Consider the following 20,284-nt stretch of genomic DNA (forward strand, 5'->3'; position numbering starts at 1 on the left):
ACTCCATTCCTCCTAGTTTCTTGGGTAAGAGACTCTAGTAGCCAAAACCTACCGCTCTTTCCAGATCAGTCTTGTAGGACCTATAGAGGGCAGAGGATGTGTTCTCTAGGTCTTCTTGAAATCCTATGTTCAGTCTGACTTTGATTTTTAAGGTAATGTATGCTGAAAAACACAGGGAAATGTAAAATGTCTCGGTGTTTGAATACAGATAATACAGTCATTGGCTTGCGGTAAAGTTGAAAACACATTCAACAAATTTTTAAAGAGCAATTACATACTTTCTGGGAGCTGGCAGAAAGGTCCTTGGGGAGGAAGTCCTTTCAGACAATTGCAGTATCGGCCTGGCAGGGCGCTGTCATGCTCTTGACAAGTGAGAGAGGAGAGACACCTTTCCTCAGGCCACTGGTAGCCTTTCTCGCAGAAGCACAAGAGGTCATTCCCAGTAGGAGTGCAGACTGCCATCAACCAAAAGAGTAATGCAAGACAAGGTAGTTACCACCCTTACATTTGCGCATTGCAAGAATCTATGCTGGTAGGAAATCCTAGCTCAGTTCCACATCGACCTTCTAGAAAGTTCAATAGAATTGCATAACAAGGGAGTATATATGGATCACCAAGCCATAGATGAGGTCACCAGAAAGGTAGTGATGTTAAGTGGCTGCAGACTCTTAAGTCATTTTTTTGGTAGTCATGTTTTATATTATACAGCAACTAGATGACCGTGATGATCAGATCCCTTGATATAGAGCAACAGTGGTTCTCAGCCTGTAGGTCCCAACCCCTTAGGCAAACCTCTGTTTCCCAAAATATTCTTGTTATGACTCATAACCGCAGCAACATTTCAGTTATGATGTAGCAGTGAAAATAATGTGATGGTTGGGGGTCACCACAACATGAGGGACTGTGTTAAAAGGTCACACCATTAGGAAGGTTGAAAACCACAGACAGAGAAACCACTGAACATCTCTGCCTCTAGGAACACAGCCTTTTTGGTGCCTTCTTGTAGAACATAGTAAAAATGATAGTATAATTTAGCATATATTCCCTTTATGTATCTGTCTGTCTCTCTGTCTAATTATCTGTCTGTCTATCTCTACCTACCTCTATCTACCTTTCTATCATCTATCTTTCTCTTTCTTCCCTTTATCCCTCCCCCATTTCTCCTTCCCTTCCCCTCTTTTCCTCTGGGGAAGTTGGCTGCCTGGTACAAAGACGTGTCAGGCAGAGAACCACACAGTAAGGAATTAAGGCCTCTAAATAATAACTATTTACAAACAGTATTCTGGGAAAAAAACTGCCTGGTGAACTTTAAAATGACCTTTCCAGTCGATTAGAGCCATTAGATCAAAATTTCTAAGCTAGAACCACTCACCTAGGTGTTATTATAAGACTCTAGGCCTCCAGAAACTTTAAGATACTACATGTCTGTTGTTCTATAGTGCTGAGAGATTTGTTACATGAAAATAAATCATGAATACAGAATGCAAATAAATAGCCTTTACATTTCAAGTCAAAATAGCCCAAATGTACCCTAGCCTCACTAGGGTCATAGTAAAAATTAAAAATGCTCTGTAAACAGAGACCCTTGAATCAGTTTCTCACATTGGACCAAAGAGACTGTTCTGCAGATGGGGACCCCTAGGATGCTGCTACTCAAAGTAAAGCCATCAAACAGTTGTCTGTGGAATAGGAAGGACAACCAAGTTACAATGGTGTTATAGGACAAAGGGCAGCCTCACGTATACACCAAGTCTCTGGGGATGGTACCCTGAGACAAAGCAGGAATGTTTAGTTTCAGTAGAGTGTTCTCAAACACAAAAGCAAAGCATGGCCTGGAAGAACTTTGCTTACTGTGTTGCTTCTCACTTAGGTTCATGCCTGGTTCCTATTTCCTGACCTACAACACCCCAAAAGGAAAGAAATGACTGCTCACAACATACGGAGATGCAACCATACATTGTTCAGAGGGAAAGGATCCAGTAATTTGTCAGGTAGGGTTGGTCAATATCTTGGTGGTCATTTTATGACAGCCACCCAGAAAATCTTTGGTCATCATTTAAAGTAAGGTGACTAGCTGAGGGATTTATAGTTAGTGAGTTCATTCCAGGAGGTATGGGATCATAAAGTCACACAGTGGTCCAGTTGGGTCATTACCCTTGGCTGCCACGTTTAATGTGATTTACAAGCGTGTCGTCTGCCTTCCTCCTGATATGCCCACTCGTACACCCTCAAGCAATGTGTGTCTCACTCACCTGTAGTCATTGCCATACTCAAAATGTCAGTGCCGTTCCCCTGAACTGGAAAACGGAGGCTGTTTAAGTGAGCTCTGATGGACTCCAGGAAGGAGACATTTTCAAAACTGATCTCAACATCCACGGTGTATTCTTCTGCCACAGGACCACCCACTGCAACTGAAAGGAGAATTTGTGAAGACCATGAGTGTTTGCAGAGGCAGGAGAGAGACCTTGATGGGATCTGCAGCAAAGTAGATACCAAGCACGTCAGTCCATCAGAATGAGCCCTTTTGGAGAAAAAGAAAACTTTAATGACCTCTCCCAACTCCTACCCTCAACCATGGTGTACGAGGCCAAAGGCCATGTATGAAGAGCAAAATGTGACTTGGGGAGGTCTAATAGGTGGGATCTGAAAGGGAGGCTCTCTCGCCACTGCAGTCAATAAGAGTTTTGATCTCCACCCACAGGAGCCCCACATACACACAGTTAATTTCCCTTGGCCTTAGATTGTACACAGGCACAGTGTGTATATTCTTTATTGTTGTCTCATACCTCTGGTGTCCAGAACTCAAGCGGTGGTCATCAAAGTTTGGGGATTTGAAATCCGAGAGAGGCAGAGAGAGAGAGAGAGAGAGAGAGAGAGAGAGAGAGAGAGAGAGAGAGAGAGGCAGAGACAGACAGAGACAGAGACAGAGACACAGAGAGACAGAGACAGACAGACAGACGGCCTACGGATATGATTATATCTAGCCTCAGAATGTTTCTTCCTCAGTTTCTTATATCACATCATGTCTTGACCACCATTTTTAAGCTCCTGGGACAGGAACTGATTCCTTCCCTTCTGGTGACTTGACTCGTCTTTCTTAGAGCTCACCATGTATCAACATGTGTCCGATCATGTCTTACTAAGCCCATCCCCTAAGTCAAGCAATCCATTTCTCTATCACTGGGCTAATCATTGCTCTTGTCCCGGCTGGAAAATATGATTGAGGCTGAAGGGATGGGCTCAGTCCCTACCTCATAAAAGAGTTTGAAGGGTAAGATTTTCTTTTTTACACAGAGGTATTGAGAATAATTTTAAAAGTAAATAATAGTAATAATAATATAATAATAATAATAGATACTTTCAAAACCGTTCCTTTAAATGTTAAGTGAAATCTGCAAGCATGGTCTGTCTTTTAACATGTAGCTAGAATTCTGTCTTCTTTTTGAAGACAATTATTTTTCCAGGAAATTGTAAGATTCATTTTAACCATGCCAGCAACCATTACTGGGAAATACTAGGAGAGTTCAGAATAGAAAACTGGAGTGGTTTAAATATCTATTGCTGGAAACTAGAATGTGTATCCCTTGGGGTGTAAACACTACTCTTGGAATATAAACTGGTTGAAAATTATTTCTTTTTGAAGTTGTTCTATTTGCTGCAATGAACTCAAAGTTAGTTTTTTTTAAGTCTGCGGAGGTATTTTAGGGATGTATTTGATGGTATAGTTTTTTTTTTCTTATATAAGTAGAATAAGATAGATTTTAAGCTGGATGTGGTGACATGTGACTGCCATCCTGCCACTTGGGAGCTAGAGACAGGAGGATAGTGGGTTTGAGCAGCAACTGCAGCAACTACACAATGAGTCAAAGGTTATTCTGGGATTTATGAGACCTTGCCTCAAAACTAAACTAAGATTTCAAAGTCACTGGTGAAGTCCAATATGCAGTCCTGTCTATTATAGCGTAGTGACAGTGCTCCATATTTCCTGTTTTCTATTTGATTCTCAAATGTCCTGTGATGAAAGCAGGCTTCCTGGAGGGGCTGCTAATCTCCGTTCGTGTGATTCTAACTCCAGACACATGACGGTGCCCACTAGGAACATTTCCAACGGGGCAACTGCACAGTGTTTACATCTGCCTTCTAGAACATTCTTTCTCCTGAAAAGGCATGTGACCATGTTTATTCCCTCTGGTAAATTCACTAGCTCAGGGTCCTCCCAGGAAGGCAAACAGGATTTCCTGGATGGTGGCTGCACTGGATGGGTGGAGTCAACAACAATCCTATATCATTTACTTTGTTATTGGTGTGGCCCTCAGCCTGCCTCCCTGGGCGCTTTTCAGACATAGCAGCAGAGTGAGTGTACCTGAAGAACAACAGCTCTGCCCTACTGTCAGTAACTCCCGGTTTGAGGCAAGGCAGTTCTGCTGAGCTTTTCACAAAACCGAAGAAAGCATAAAGCCCTAGGAGTAAGGAAGCTTACGACTTAGCATGATTCTGCCTATAGGATTTATGCAACTGCTAATTTAGCAGTAGCCTCTGAGGTCTTCTCCCACCCACCTGTCACGCCCTTCAACACCTAAAGGAGTTTCATAGACACCCTTAGGCATGCTTCACCCTTCCCTAGAAGCTGGTGTGGACCAAGGATTAATAGCTCCTCCTCCTCCTCCTCTTCCTCCTCCTCCTCCTCCTCCTCCTCCTCCTCCTTCCCATCCCTCTCTCCCACTCCTTCCTATCCCTTTTCAAGTGGTCTTGCCATAACCCAGATTATCCTGGACTTTACTGGTGGCTTAGGTTAGCCTCTAATTCATGACCCTTTCACTTCTACCTCAGCCTCCTAAATGTTAGGATTACCATCGTGTATCAGTATGCCTGGCCACAACATGTTTCTTTTGAAAACAGTCAGTTCTCTGAAGAAGTTCCGGAATTGGTCCTTCATCAGGCAAGCCAGGGGCTTATCCTTGAAGCTAACCCACACTTGCTTTACCTTGACTGCGAGCATCTAGGGCCTCTCATGACCAGGTGAAGCAAACTGTCCCCTTTATGAGTTAACCTTGGATACCCGTATTTTATATAACAAACCTTACATTGATTTTTGACGTTCAGGTGGCTGGCGAGCTAACATTCTAAACCAAAGGATAAAACCGAGAAAGTGACCCTAGAGAACAGACATTAGCAGACGAGGTTTTCACTTGTTTTGACTTTTATAGTCAGTCGTCTCTTGTTCCTCCTCATGGCCAATGGGTACTCTCTTGCTATATTTGCTGAGCCTCTTGTGTCTTGAAGGTTTGTTTTTATTTGCTTAAATGTGAGTATGGCATGTCCACGCAGTACCCTTGGAGGCCAGACGTGGGCGTCAGATCCTGTAGGGCAGGAGTTGTGAGTGGTGTAAGCTGTCCCCATGTGGGTGCTGGGAACAGAACTCAAGATTCACTGGAAGAACAGCCCCTGCTGTTTACCCAGATTACTCAAAAGAGCTGATACTGACTTTCGACTTTCTCCTCCTTTTAGTGTTATGGGTAAAGAGCAGATGAAGTAGCAACAGTAGCAATAGCCCTTGCCAATTGCTCTTGCCTGGTAGGTTAAAGGGCAATATGCTTACTGCCATTTTACAGATGGCAAGACTGAGGTGCAAAGAGTTGAAATCTCATGGCAATATCTGAGCTAAGAATAAAAAGGACATTTTGCTGACTCCAAAGTCCATTTCCTTTGAATCACCCACTGTTCCAACTCGAGTGGAAGAAGATAGAAAAACAATCAGAAAGCTCTAGAAAAGTATGATATTATTGCTAAATGCGGCCTTGAAATAAACTTAAAATCTTAGTTTTTTTTAATGTTGAGTTCAAAAACAAAACTATTAATAGTAAAAGTGTGATGACCTTGAAAACTTCCCTGAAGTCGATCAGCATCATAAATGTCTTAGAAATCTAAACTCAGGACAACCTTGCTGACGTTACACACGTCTGTTTCTTGATTTATTGATTTTCTTGCAGATTTATCGTTCATTGGGTGCCTGTTTCTCTGCGAGGTGCTGGATGCCCCAGACATAGACAATAAAAGGAGCAAAGCTTCTTAAGAAAAGAAGTCCTGTCCCCATGACATCTCCCTCCTCGGTTGGAAGCAAGTGGTCAGGCTCTATCTTACTATCAGACAGTTCTGCAGGAAATCAAAAAGAGTAAGGAAGCAGAGCAAAGGAGTAATAAGATAATAATGACAACAACAACAATAATACTAAATACTGAAGGGACTCTAGTCAGTTCAAGCATGATTCTGGCAGGCCTTTCCCTTCTCCCCCATTCCCTCTGCTTTGCTAAAACCTGTCAGGTTGCATTCCTAAGGCTAGCCCACAAGGCCGAATCCCTTATTTGGCCACTTCCTCCTGAGACTGACTACCAAGGTCCAGCTATCAAAGTACTGAAGTCCAGCAACCGAAATCTTATTTTGGCTCACCTCATCAACATACCCAATTAAAATTAAACACCTCATCCTAACACGGAGTTTCTTCTTGTAACTTTATGAACTGCCATTTTCCCCATTAACGCCTCTGTCTCCTCTCTATCCAGAGGCCGACCTTCGTCCTCCAAAACAAATATCCGTGCCCTCTTCTCCTTTTTCCCTTCTCCCTCATTCTCTGTCTCTTGAATTTGTTTCTTATCCCCTGTCCTTTGTCATTCTGGGGCAGATAAACCTCCTTTGTGCTAGCTCTTGGGGGTCCTGAGCTGGATAGTTTGCTCTTACAACAGCAGCAACAACAACAATATAAGATGCTAGAAAAGATCTTTTTAAAGTTCTAGATGTTGAGCAGAGACTCAAATGGGATGAAAGAGGTATAAAGCAGCCATCCCGCAACCGTTGCTCTGGGAAGGGCAAATGAATTCGGAGTCCCTGAGTGAGTTGCAGCCCTCTTGGCTCACTAGAGGAACTTAAGATGACTCCCGTTTGGCAATGGTTTTCTTCATGGATCTTAGGACAGTATCAAGGCTACAGGAACCCTAGCGAGTAAGGCAAGTCACCCAGCAACTCAGGTACCAATGCGTTACTATCTAGTTCCACTATGGCAGAAAGGAAGCTTGGAGTCAGAAATGTCACTCTAGGTCCTAGAGATGGGTCAGGGATTGAGAACACACTGCTCTTGCAGAGGACCTGGGTTTGGACCCCAGCACCCACACGACTGCTCTGAGTTGTCTGTAAGGACAGTTCCAAGGATGCTGTCTTCTGACTCCTGCAGGCCCAGTATGTACACATAAAGTCTATGCACAGGAAGAAAAAACACTATGTACATAAAAGAAAACAAAGAAATCTAAAACCGATTGAAACCAGAGAGAAGGTAATAGCAAACTCTGCTTTTCTATCTGCTTCTTATCCTGAAGACCTTGGAGCCTGGGAAAGGAACTCAGGAGGGTCAGACTGCAGAGTCCCTCCTTCTGTCTGTGTCGTAGATGACCTGCCCCCTTCTCTGCCATGTGAACCAACTACCTCCTGACAGCTCAGTTGTGTTTTCTTTGTCTTCACCCCCTCCACTCTTTGTATTGTGTGTCTGGGTCGTTCTGGCCCACACTGCCCTGAGGGGACAGTAGAACATTCCAGGTGTCACTGGTGTTGAGTGATGTCCATCCTCAGGCCCAGGAGACACTAGCTAACCAGGATTTCCCCCTCTCCTTTCCCACAAGTCGCTGCCAGTCTCAAAGCACTTATCTGAAAAAGACATATCTGGAAAGTTGGCCTCTCAGTGCCACAAACAGCGCTGGGTCTTAATCGCAGCTGTTTAAGCAAACAATACTGATTTTGCCTAGCAACGGAAGGGATCGGAGGGTTCTCAGAAGCAGGGCTTAAGTTGATGCATGAATGGATCTCCCACCTGCAAAAGGGCACCTGCCAACTTCACCCAGGAGAAGGGAGCTTGCTGGGGGCAGTGAGTCTTCATTGCTAATGATTTCACTCTCATTGCCCCTCCCTCGACCTCCGAGTGATGAGCATAGAAAGACACCCACTCTTCTGCTTGTTCCTTGACACTTCCCAGAAGGCCCACTGGGTATCACTGTCTGTACCATGGCTGTGACACTGCTCCGCTGATGCCATCTAAAGGTTCCATTCTCCTTTTGGGGTTAGGAAAGGTCATTATACAAGAGAAAGCTGCTAGAATTCCAGGCTGTGACTCACACAACAGGTATGGGTGGAGGAGAAGGTTAATATCACAGATGATGGAACAATGGATGGTGAAGTCCAGAGAAGATCGTTTGTTTGAGGTATCCACTGTAGTCCAAGAAGTCAGAACCAGCCCCCTGCATCAGTCTTTCCTTGGGGGGGGGGGATGGAACTAATATCCAATCTTCCTCTTTCCTTAAAGCTATGCTAGGGTTGTGAGAGGAGGGCTGGGAAGATGTCTGAGGAAAGAACTTTTGGTAGCCTGAGCTCAGAATCCTAGAAACCATGTTTTTAAAGGGAATGAAGTGAAAGACAGACAGACAGACAGACAGACAGACAGACAGGCAGGCAGGCAGGCAGGCAGGCAGGCAGACAGACAGACAGACAGGCAGGCAGACAGAGTAACTCAAAGGCCTATAATTCTAGAGCGCCCCCACCAGGAGATGGAAGGCAGAGACGGGAGAATCTTTCATCAGCTTTCCTGCCAGCTAGCCTGTCAAACACAGCAGTGCGTAAGAGATCCCATCTCAAGCAAGAGGGGAGAAGCAAAGGACTAATACCTGAGCCTGGCCTCCAATCTCTGCACTTTCGTCAATATGCATACACACGTACTCATACACATCGAGGAACACACACTCACACCCATGCACAGCCATACCTGCACTCACACACAGACGCACACACAAGAACACACACACACACACACACACACACACGTACACAGACCCACGTCGTAAAATAAGACCCCATGAGCAAGAAACAGAAACACCTTGAAGACCAGCATGTGGGGACTTAAGGCCAGAATGTTGAATGGGACACTTTCTTACTCGAGGGAGGGAGTCACTGAAACTCTGAATGGCACACATAGTAGATCTGTAAACTAGAGGTAAGGTATTTCTCTATAGTGTTGCTGTGAAGCAGTTCGGATCTTCTGTGAAAGCCCTTAGTCACATGTCTGGTATGTCCAGTAACAAAAGTAAGGCAGACGAGCGAGACAGCTGGTTGGTCAAGCGCTTGTGTTCCAAACATGAGGCTTTGAGTCCAGTCCTACAGCCTTCATGAAATACGTAAGTATGGTGGACACGTTTATATCCCAGCACTAGGCAGGTGGAGGCGGGTGGATCCTTAGACCTCACTGGCTAACCAGCCTGGCTGACTTGGAGTCCAGGCCAGAGAGGCCCCGTGTCAAGAAAAATGGAGGGAAGTAACTGAGGAACACCAAGGTTGTGCTCTGGCCTCTGTGTGTATATATGCACAACCACCCATAAACCACACACATGCACGCACACGCACGCACACACACACACACACACACACACACACACACACACACACACACTGATGTGTATCAGGAGTCAAGAAAAATTAACCTTAATTTGATCGTATCTCACCTTTGAATGGTCAAATGAAAAGTCAGATTAAAAAAAAAAAAAAACACTCTCCCAATGTTAAGTCTAAAACTGAACCTACATCAACCTCACACATGAGCCAGAGAGAACCCAGCCCTTCCTCTCAGTCCACCACCAATCTATTTCCTCACACTATACACCATAGTATCCCAAGGAATCCCCAGGCTCTCTGCTACAGGCTCAGAAAGGCATAGCATGTTTGGATGAAGATCACAAAGGGCCCATGCACCCAACCTCACAGGCAACCAGAGACCTGCTCTAGTAAGGGCTTTGCTTCCAATGAGAGGTATGAGGACTCCAGCATGTCCAGGGGCTCCATGCATCCAGGATGCTCTCTCTCCCTGCTTCTGGTTCCCACCCAATCATTCAGAAGCCAAAGAGAAATTGGAAAGCATTTTCCAGTGTCAGGCCTCAAAGCACTCTTCCCAATTTAGGTCAGAAAGTCCAGGTCAAGAACTTTGCAGTTGGCATTTTCATTACTGCTAAACGATAAGAACGTTCACTTGAAGACCCTCTCCCCGCCATGACAATTCCCAGTGGAGCGTTCATTATAAACCTGACTGTGATTTAAAGCCCTTTCAGGAGTCTCAGCACCGGGTGTGCCCATGAGGACATCTCCAGAGAAGATCAATTGAAAGGGGGAGACCCACCGTAAGTATGAGGCACACACAGCACTGCGTTAGCTGGGTTCCGCTGTGAACAGATGACAAAGCAGGCTGAGCACCGACATCCATCGCTCGCTGCTTCCTGGCTAAAGACAAGATCTGAGGCGAGGCGAGCAGCTGCCTCAGTTTTGCCTCCATTCCTTGCCCACCATGATGGTACCTAGAACTACAAACCAAGAACCTCCCTTTCTCTTCCTAAAGATATCTTTTATTTATTTTTTCATAGTTTCATATATGTATACAATATATCTTGATCATATTTGCCTCCACCTCCCCCCCTCCTCCTCTTCCCAGAGAACTTTCAATACATTCTCCATGCCGCTCCATCTCTCTCTCTCTTTCTACCTCTCTCTATCTGAAAGCTGCCTAGTACAGTTAGTGCTGCTTGCTAGAATGCTGACTGATGTTGACTTGCTCTTGCATAGGTCTTGTTCCTTTCTTTCTTAACCTGCCTTTATCCACTTCTCCAAGTTGCATGAGTACCTGGATCTCTTTCCTTCTGTTTCTCAAATGACCTTGGGCAAGCGTACCCAAGTTTTGTCCCTGTCTTACTCATGTCCAGGGTCCATGTGGGGACTGCTCAGGCTCCTAGCTGGTTTCCCAGCCTGCTGGTTTCCTCATCTAATTAATTTAGCAAGAACCAAGTGGATCATTGTCACTTACGACAGTTTGCATCTGTCACTTCTTGGTACCTGACTTCCTGATATAATAGTGACAATTCTGGCTTTTTTTTTTTTTTTTACCCAGTCCTAGCTCCTCTTGCTCTCCCACATCCACACTTTGCTCTGTCAAGAAGCTCCACATGTTTTCTTGGTTCTGGTCTTGGATTCTATGCAGGCCCCTCCCCAACTGTATGTAAAGAGTTTTCTTTTTTTTTTAAAGATTAATATATTATATATAAGTACACTGTAGCTGACTTCAGACACACCAAAGAGGGCACCAGATCTCATCACAGATGGTTGTGAGCCACCATGTGGTTGCTGAGAATTGAACTCAGGACCTCTGGAAGAGCAGTCAGTGCTCTTAACCACTGAGACAGCTCTCCAGTCAGCCAAGAGTTTTATTAAAATGCCAGCTAATGTGTCATGGTATATTCCTCTTGTCTTCATGCCATGATCTGGGACTGGTATCGATGAGTGCCCCTTCTGTGCCAAGGATTCATCAGGTTCCTTCACATGGATGATTTGTGTGTGTGTGTGTGTGTGTGTGTGTGTGTGTGTTCATGTGTGTGTGCTCATGCGTACATGTGGAGGCCATAGGTCAAGCTTGGGTAGTGTTCTTCAGGATTCTGTCCACTTTGTGTTTTGAGACATTCTCTCCCACTGAACTTGGGATTTGTCTGATTAAGCTAGGCTGGCAGCCCAGCAAACCTCGTGGATTCTCCTGTCTCTGCCTCCCCGGTGCTGGGCTTACAAGTGGGCCCCACCCTGCCTGGCTTTCTATAAGGATGCTAGGGGTCAAACTCAGGATCACATGCCTGCGTGGAAACACTTTTCCAACTGAGCTATCTCATTAGCTCCAGGCTATAAAGTTCTTCAACCATCTTAAAGCCCCTGAACTACAATAACGGTAATATATGTATAAAGTATATAATTGACACATGTGTGAGATATGTATGTATATGTACACATACACACATACATGTCTCAGGAAGATAGTCTGGACATCTGACTTGTCACATATGTAGAAATCTATAATGTCTTGAGAATAAATATAAACATTGATTTTCCCATTAACAGATGGATTAAGTGAGGCATAGATGTCATCTATATCTATATCTATATCATCTATCTATAGATAGACAAAATTCTCAAAGAATATTTCATCTAGAACACTCATGCCTCCTACTATCATGGCCTCAGAAAGGGAGACAGGCATATACGAGAAAAGTTGAGTTATTCTAAAGCTCTGGCAACCATCTGAACTCCTCACCCAGTGAATACGCCAGGTCAAACTCTGGCCTCTTTGGGGTACAGCTGCTAGCAAATTTCCATATCTTGCTTCCTTCGAGAGACTCACAGTCATATTGTAATTTACAATCCTGCTGCCCAGGGCCCAGCACGGGAACTCTCTGTGGCTATTTTGTCCTTTGGTGCTTTTGTAAAAGTACCAAGGCAAATCCATCTTCTGTGGAGGACAGGCAGGTTCTTTAACACTTCCCATTGACTCTAGGGCCCTTGAGAGCACAGGGCAGCACATATAATACATGGAAAACATGTCTTCGTGGAGATTTATTGTTGTCACGGTTGTTTTTTGTGAAAGCATGCTTGGAAAACTTTTGGAATGTTCAAATCCTTAGATGTGCGGCTATTTCCTGCCCCAGAACTACCCCTTGTGCTACCAAGGGGAGTGATAAACAATGAGGCTCAGAAGAGCAAGAGACATGGTTTTGTAGCTGCATGGATGACCAGCTGCTACCTAGGACTCGGGTGACTTGAGCCCTAGAAGAATCTGGTGGAAACCCAGAGCTGGGACTCATCCATGCATGGCTCTGTTTTGAACCATGAAAACCTACCACAGTCCAACAGACAGGATTCTGGGTCAGGGGCTGTCACGGGGTAAAGGAGAGTTCACGGGGTTGGTGGGATGAGGGAAGCATCACACTTGTTTTTGAGCACAGAAGCTACAGGCTGGCTTCAGGGAAAGAGTGAGAAGGGACATTGGAGTCCATTGGCACAACAAGGTGGAAAAGAAAGTGGAGGAGAACAAGAGGGAAGACAGCAAGAAAGAAGAGACAGGCACGGGGAGGAAAGGGAAGGAGGGAAGGAAAAGCTGCTGGCTTGGGAAGAGTTTTGGTGATAAGAGAGGGCATCTGAGGAGAGCGGCAGATTATGGGCACGCGCAAAGCAACAATGGCGGCTGAGATTGCAAGGTGTTGCTTGGGTCATTTAGCATCATTTCATAACATTGAAAATGGGCTTCCTTATACTACTGGGTTATGGTTACTGGGAGATGGAATTGTGGCGAATAAAGCATTTTAAAAAGTTGCCCAATGGAGGCTGGAGAGATGGCTCATCGATTAAGAGCACTGACTGTTCTTTCAGGGCCCTGAGTTCAATTCCCAGCAACCATGTGGTGATAATGGCTCACAATCATCTGTAATGGGATCTGATGCCCTCTTCTGGTGTGTCTGAAGAAAGCTATAGTGTGCTCAAATCAATCAATCAATCGATTGATCAATCGATAAATTGTAAAACAAAACAAAACAAAACAGGATCAGAGCCTGGTTTGGAGGCCTGTAATCCTAGCCACTTGGAAGGCTGAAGCAGGCAGATCCCAAACTCAAGGACAACATGATCAACTTAGCAAGACTCAATCAATCAATCAATCAATCAAGGTTGGTATAGTTGTTTGGCCAAGAAAATGGCTCCCATAAGCTTGTAGGGAGTGAATCTATTAGGAGGTGTGGCCTTATTGAAGTAGGTGTGGTTTTGTTGGAGGAAGTGTGTTACTAGGGGCTGGGCTTTGAGGTTTCAGAAGCATAAGCCAGGCCCAGTCTCACTCTCTGCCTGCTGCCTGCTGCCTATAGATCTGGATCTAGAGCTTGCAGATATTCTCAAGCACTGTGACCACCTGAGTTCCACAATGCTTCCCACAATGCTGACAATGGGCTAAACTTCTGAACTGTAAGTCAGCCCCAATTAAATGCCTTCTTTTGTGTGTGTGTGTGTGTGTTTAAAAAAGTGATGAGTTCTCTTTTTTTTTTTTTTTATTAACTTGAGTATTTCTTATTTACATTCCGAGTGTTATTCCCTTTCCCGGCTTCCGGGCAAACATCCCCCTAATCCCTCCCCCTCCCCTTCTTTATGGGTGTTCCCCTCCCCATCCTCCCCCCATTGCCGCCCTCCCCCAACAATTACGTTCACAGGGGGTTCAGTCTTAGCAGGACCCAGGGCTTCCCCTTCCACTGGTGCTCTTACTAGGATATTCATTGCTACCTATGAGGTCAGAGTCCAGGGTCAGTCCATGTATAGTCTTTAGGTAGTGGCTTAGTCCCTGGAAGCTCTGGTTGCTTGGCATTGTTGTACATATGGGGTCTCGAGCCCCTTCAAGCTCTTCCAGTTCTTTCTCTGATTCCTTCAACGGGGGTCCTATTCTCAGTTCAGTGGTTTGCTGCTGGCATTCGCCTCTGTGTCTGCTGTATTCTGGCTGTGTCTCTCAGGAGTGATCTACATCCGGCTCCTGTCGGCCTGCACTTCTTTGCTTCATCCATCTTGTCTAATTGGATGGCTGTATATGTGTGGGCCACATGTGGGGCAGGCTCTGAATGGGTGTTCCTTCTGTATCTGTTTTAATCTTTGCCTCTCTATTCCCTGCAAAGGGTATTCTTGTTACCCTATTAAAGAAGGAGTGAAGCATTCACATTTCGATCATCCGTCTTGAGTTTCATTTGTTCTAGGCATCTAGGGTAATTCAAACATTTGGGCTAATAGCCACTTATCAATGAGTGCATACCATGTGTGTTTTTCTGTGATTGGGTTACCTCACTCAGGATGATATTTTCCAGTTCCAACCATTTGCCTACGAATTTCATAAAGTCATTGTTTTTGATAGCTGAGTAATATTCCATTGTGTAGATGTACCACATTTTCTGTATCCATTCCTCTGTTGAAGGGCATCTGGGTTCTTTCCAGCTTCTGGCTATTATAAATAAGGCTGCTATGAACATAGTGGAGCACGTGTCTTTTTTATATGTTGGGGCATCTTTTGGGTATATGCCCAAGAGAGGTATAGCTGGATCCTCAGGCAGTTCAATGTCCAATTTTCTGAGGAACCCCAGACTGATTTCCAGAATGGTTGTATCAGTCTGCAATCCCACCAACAATGGAGGAGTGTTCCTCTTTCTCCGCATCCTCGCCAGCATCTGCTGTCACCTGAGTTTTTGATCTTAGCCATTCTCACTGGTGTGCGGTGAAATCTCAGGGTTGTTTTGATTTGCATTTCCCTTATGACTAAAGATGTTGAACATTTCTTTAGGTGTTTCTCAGCCATTCGGCATTCCTCACCTGTGAATTCTTTGTTTAGCTCTGAACCCCATGTTTTAATAGGGTTATTTGTTTCCCTGCGGTCTAACTTCTTGAGTTCTTTGAATATTTTGGATATAAGGCCTCTATCTGTTGTAGGACTGGTAAAGATCTTTTCCCAATCTGTTGGTTGCCGTTTTGCCCGAACCACAGTGTCCTTTGCCTTACAGAAGCTTTGCAGTTTTATGAGATCCCATTTGTCGATTCTTGATCTTAGAGCATAAGCCATTGGTGTTTTGTTCAGGAAATTTTTTCCAGTGCCCATGTGTTCCAGATGCTTCCCTAGTTTTTCTTCTATTAGTTTGAGTGTATCTGGTTTGATGTGGAGGTCCTTGATCCACTTGGACTTAAGCTTTGTACAGGGTGATAAGCATGGATCGATCTGCATTCTTCTACATGTTGACCTCCAGTTGAACCAGCACCATTTGCTGAAAATGCTGTCTTTTTTCCATTGGATGGTTTTGGCTCCTTTGTCAAAAATCAAGTGCCCATAGGTTTGTGGGTTCATTCCTCGGTCTTCAATTCTGTTCCATTGGTCTGTCTGTCTGTCTCTGTACCAATACCATGCAGTTTTTATCACTATTGCTCTGTAATACTGCTTGAGTTCAGGGATAGTGATTCCCCCTGAAGTCCTTTTATTGTTGAGGATAGTTTTAGCTATCCTGGGTTTTTTGTTATTCCAGATGAATTTGCAAATTGTTCTAACTCTTTGAAGAATTGGATTGGTATTTTGATGGGGATTGCATTGAATCTGTAGATCGCTTTTGGTAAAATGGCCATTTTTACTATATTAATCTTGCCAATCCATGAGCATGGGAGATCTTTCCATCTTCTGACGTCTTCAATTTCTTTCTTCAGAGTCTTGAAGTTCTTATTGTACAAATCTTTTACTTGCTTGGTTAAAGTCACACTGAGGTACTCTATATTATTTGGGTCTATTATGAAGGGTGTCGTTTCCCTAATTTCTTTCTCAGTTGTTTCTCTTTTGTGTAGAGGAAAGCTACTGATTTATTTGAGTTAATTTTATACCCAGCCACTTTGCTGAAGTTGTTTATCAGCTTTAGTAGTTCTCTGGTGGAACTTTTGGGATCACTTAAATATACTATCATATCATCTGCAAATAGTGATATTTTGAATTCTTCTTTTCCGATCTGTATCCCCTTGACCTCCTTTTGTTGTCTGATTGCTCTGGCTAGAACTTCAAGAACTATATTGAATAAGTAGGGAGAGAGTGGGCAGCCTTGTCTAGTCCCTTATTTTAGTGGGATTGCTTCAAGTTTCTCTCCATTTAGTTTAATGTTAGCAACTGGTTTGCTGTATATGGCTTTTACTATGTTTAGGTATGGACCTTGAATTCCTATTCTTTCCAGGACTTTTATCATGAAGGGGTGTTGAATTTTGTCAAATGCTTTCTCAGCATCTAATGAAATGTGGTTTTGTTCTTTCAGTTTGTTTATATAATGGATCACGTTGATGGTTTTCCGTATATTAAACCATCCCTGCATGCCTGAGATGAAGCCTACTTGATCATGGTGGATGATTGTTTTGATGTGCTCTTGCATTCGGTTTGCCAGAATTTTATTGAATATTTTTGTGTCAATATTAATAAGGGAAATTGGTTTGAAGTTCTCTTTCTTTGTTGTGTCTTTGTGTGGTTTAGGTATAAGAGTAATTATGGCTACATAGAAGGAATTCGATAGTGCTCCATCTGTTTCAATTTTGTGGAATAGTTTGGATAATATTGGTATGAAGTCTTCTGTGAAGGTCTGATAGAATTCTGCACTAAACCCGTCTGGACCTGGGCTCTTTTTGGCTGGGAGACCTTTAATGACTGCTTCTATTTCCTTAGGTGTTATGGGGTTGTTTAACTGGTTTATCTGTTCCTGATTTAACTTCGGTACCGGGTATCTGTCTAGGAAATTGTCCATTTCCTGCAGATTTTCAAGTTTTGTTGAATATAGGCTTTTATAGTAAGATCTGATGATTTTTTTTGAATTTCCTCTGAATCTGTACTTATGTCTCCCTTTTCATTTCGGATTTTGTTAATTTGGACACACTCTCTGTGTCCTCTCGTTAGTCTGGCTAAGGGTTTATTTATCTTGTTGATTTTCTCAAAGAACCAACTTTTGGTTCTGTTGATTCTTTCTATGGTCCTTTTTGTTTCTACTTGGTTGATTTCAGCTCTGAGTTTGATTATTTCCTGCCTTCTACTCCTCCTGGGTGTATTTGCTTCTTTTTGTTCTAGAGCTTTTAGGTGTGCTATCAAGCTGCTGACATATGCTCTTTCCTGTTTCTTTCTGCAGGCATTCAGCGCTATGAGTTTTCCTCTTAGCACAGCTTTCATTGTGTCCCATAAGTTTGGGTATGTTGTACCTTCATTTTCATTAAATTCTAAAAAGTCTTTAATTTCTTTCTTTATTTCTTCCTTGACCAGGTTATCATTGAGTAGAGCATTGTTCAATTTCCACGTATATGTGGGCATTCTTCCCTTATTGTTATTGAAGACCAGTTTTAGGCCGTGGTGGTCCGATAGCACGCATGGGATTATTTCTATCTTTCTGTACCTGTTAAGGCCCGTCTTTTGACCAATTATATGGTCAATTTTGGAGAAAGTACCATGAGGAGCTGAGAAGAAGGTATATCCTTTTGCTTTAGGATAGAATGTTCTATAAATATCTGTTGAGTCCATTTGGCTCATGACTTCTCTTAGTCAGTCTATGTCTTTGTTTAATTTCTGTTTCCATGATCTGTCCATTGATGAGAGTGGGGTGTTGAAATCTCCTACTATTATTGTGTGAGGTGCAATGTGTGTTTTGAGCTTTAGTAAGGTTTCTTTTACGTATGTAGGTGCCCTTGTATTTGGGGCATAGATATTTAGGATTGAGAGTTCATCTTGGTGGATTTTTCCTTTGATGAATATGAAGTGTCCTTCCTTATCTTTTTTGATGACTTTTAGTTGAAAATTGATTTTATTTGATATTAGAATGGCTACTCCAGCTTGCTTCTTCCGACCATTTGCTTGGAAAGTTGTTTTCCAGCCTTTCACTCTGAGGTAGTGTCTGTCTTTGTCTCTGAGGTATGTTTCCTGTAGGCAGCAGAATGCAGGGTCCTCGTTGTGTATCCAGTTTGTTAATCTATGTCTTTTTATTGGGGAGTTCAGGCCATTGATGTTGAGAGATATTAAGGAATAGTGATTATTGCTTCCCGTTATATTCATATTTGGATGTGAGGTTATGATTGTGTGCTTTCATTCTCTTTGTTTTGTTGCCAAGACGATTAGTTTCTTGCTTCTTCTAGGGTATAGCTTGCCTCCTTATGTTGGGCTTTACCATTTATTATCCTTTGTAGTGCTGGATTTGTAGAAAGATATTGTGTAAATTTGGTTTTGTCATGGAATATCTTGGTTTCTCCATCTATGTTAATTGAGAGTTTTGCAGGATACAGTAACCTGGGCTGGCATTTGTGTTCTCTTAGGGTCTGTATGACATCAGTCCAGGATCTTCTGGCTTTCATAGTTTCTGGCGAAAAGTCTGGTGCGATTCTGATAGGTCTGCCTTTATATATTACTTGACCTTTTTCGCTTACTGCTTTTAATATTCTTTCTTTATTTTGTGCATTTGGTGTTTTGACTATTATGTGACGGGAGGTGTTTCTTTTCTGGTCCAATCTATTTGGAGTTCTGTAGGCTTCTTGTATGCCTATGGTTATCTCTTTTTTTAGGTAAGGGAAGTTTTCTTCTATGATTTTGTTGAAGATATTTACTGGTCCTTTGAGCTGGGAGTCTTCACTCTCTTCTATACCTATTATCCTTAGGTTTGATCTTCTCATTGAGTCCTGGATTACCTTTTGTTTTGGACCAGTAGCTTTTTCTGCTTTACATTATCTTTGACAGTTGAGTCAATGATTTCTATGGAATCTTCTGCTCCTGAGATTCGCACTTCCATCTCTTGTATTCTGTTGGTGAAGCTCGTATCTACAGCTCCTTGTCTCTTCTTTTGGTTTTCTATATCCAGGGTTGTTTCCATGTGTTCTTTCTTGATTGCTTCTATTTCCATTTTTAATTCCTTCAACTGTTTGATTGTGTTTTCCTGGAATTCTTTCAGGCATTTTTGCGATTCCTCTCTGTAGGCTTCTACTTGTTCTCTAAGGGAGTTCTTCATGTCTTTCTTGAAGTCCTCCAGCATCATGATCAAATATGATTTTGAAACTAGATCTTGCTTTTCTGGTGTGTTTGGATATTCCGTGTTTGCTTTGGTGGGAGAATTGGGCTCCGATGATGCCATGTAGTCTTGGTTTCTGTTGCTTGGGTTCCTGCGCTTGCCTCTCGCCATCAGATTATCTCTGGTGTTACTTTGTTCTGCTATTTCTGACAGTGGCTAGACTGTCCTATAAGCCTGTGTGTCAGGAGTGCTGTAGACCTGTTTTCCTGTTTTCTTTCAGCCAGTTATGGGGACAGAGTGTTCTGCTTTCGGGAGTGTAGTTTTTCCTATCTACAGGTCTTCAGCTGTTCCTGTGGCCTGTGTCTTGAGTTCACCAGGCAGGTCACTTGCAGCAGAAAAGTTGGTCTTACCTGTGGTCCCGAGGCTCAAGTTTGCTCGTGGGGTGTTGCTTACGAGCTCTCCACGGCAGCAGCAACCAGGAAGATCTGCGCCGCCCTTTCTGGGAGCTTCCGTGCACCAGGGTTCCAGATGGCGTTTGGTGTTTTCCTCTGGCGTCAGAGATGTGTGCAAAGTGCAGTCTCTTCTGGTTTCCCAGGCGTGTCTGCCTCTCTGAAGGTTTAGTTCTCCCTCCCATGGGATTTGAGTGCAGAGAACTGTTTATCCGGTCGGTCCCTTCATGTTCTGGCGGTGTCTCAGTCGCAGTGGATCTGCTGCTCCTGGGCCCTCCTCTACGGGGACCCAGAGGCCGTATACAGTTTCCTCTTGGGCCAGGGATGTGAGCAGGGGTGGACAGTGTTGGTGGTCTCTTCCGCTCTGCAGCCTCAGGAGTGCCCACCTGACCAGGCGGTGAGGTCTCTCTCCCACGGGGTTTGGGAGCAGAGAGC

General features: G+C 43.7%; 1 protein-coding gene across 10 annotated transcripts in view; it reads right to left on the bottom strand.

The window, feature by feature from the left end:
• Adgrf5 (adhesion G protein-coupled receptor F5) overlaps nucleotides 1-20,284 on the bottom strand; it is a 113,185-nt gene that overhangs the window by 36,213 nt on the left and 56,688 nt on the right. For all 10 annotated transcript variants that reach the window (XM_063266632.1, XM_063266631.1, XM_008766833.4 and 7 more), the window contains 3 exons: nucleotides 2,253-2,411; nucleotides 279-455; nucleotides 53-162 (listed from right to left, as the gene is read on the bottom strand). In XM_063266632.1, the coding sequence (XP_063122702.1) occupies nucleotides 53-162; nucleotides 279-455; nucleotides 2,253-2,411 (446 nt within the window). The remainder of the gene's footprint in view (nucleotides 1-52; nucleotides 163-278; nucleotides 456-2,252; nucleotides 2,412-20,284) is intronic.

Source organism: Rattus norvegicus, chromosome 9, assembly GCF_036323735.1.
Source record: "Rattus norvegicus strain BN/NHsdMcwi chromosome 9, GRCr8, whole genome shotgun sequence".
Classification (NCBI taxonomy): Eukaryota; Metazoa; Chordata; class Mammalia; order Rodentia; family Muridae; genus Rattus; species Rattus norvegicus.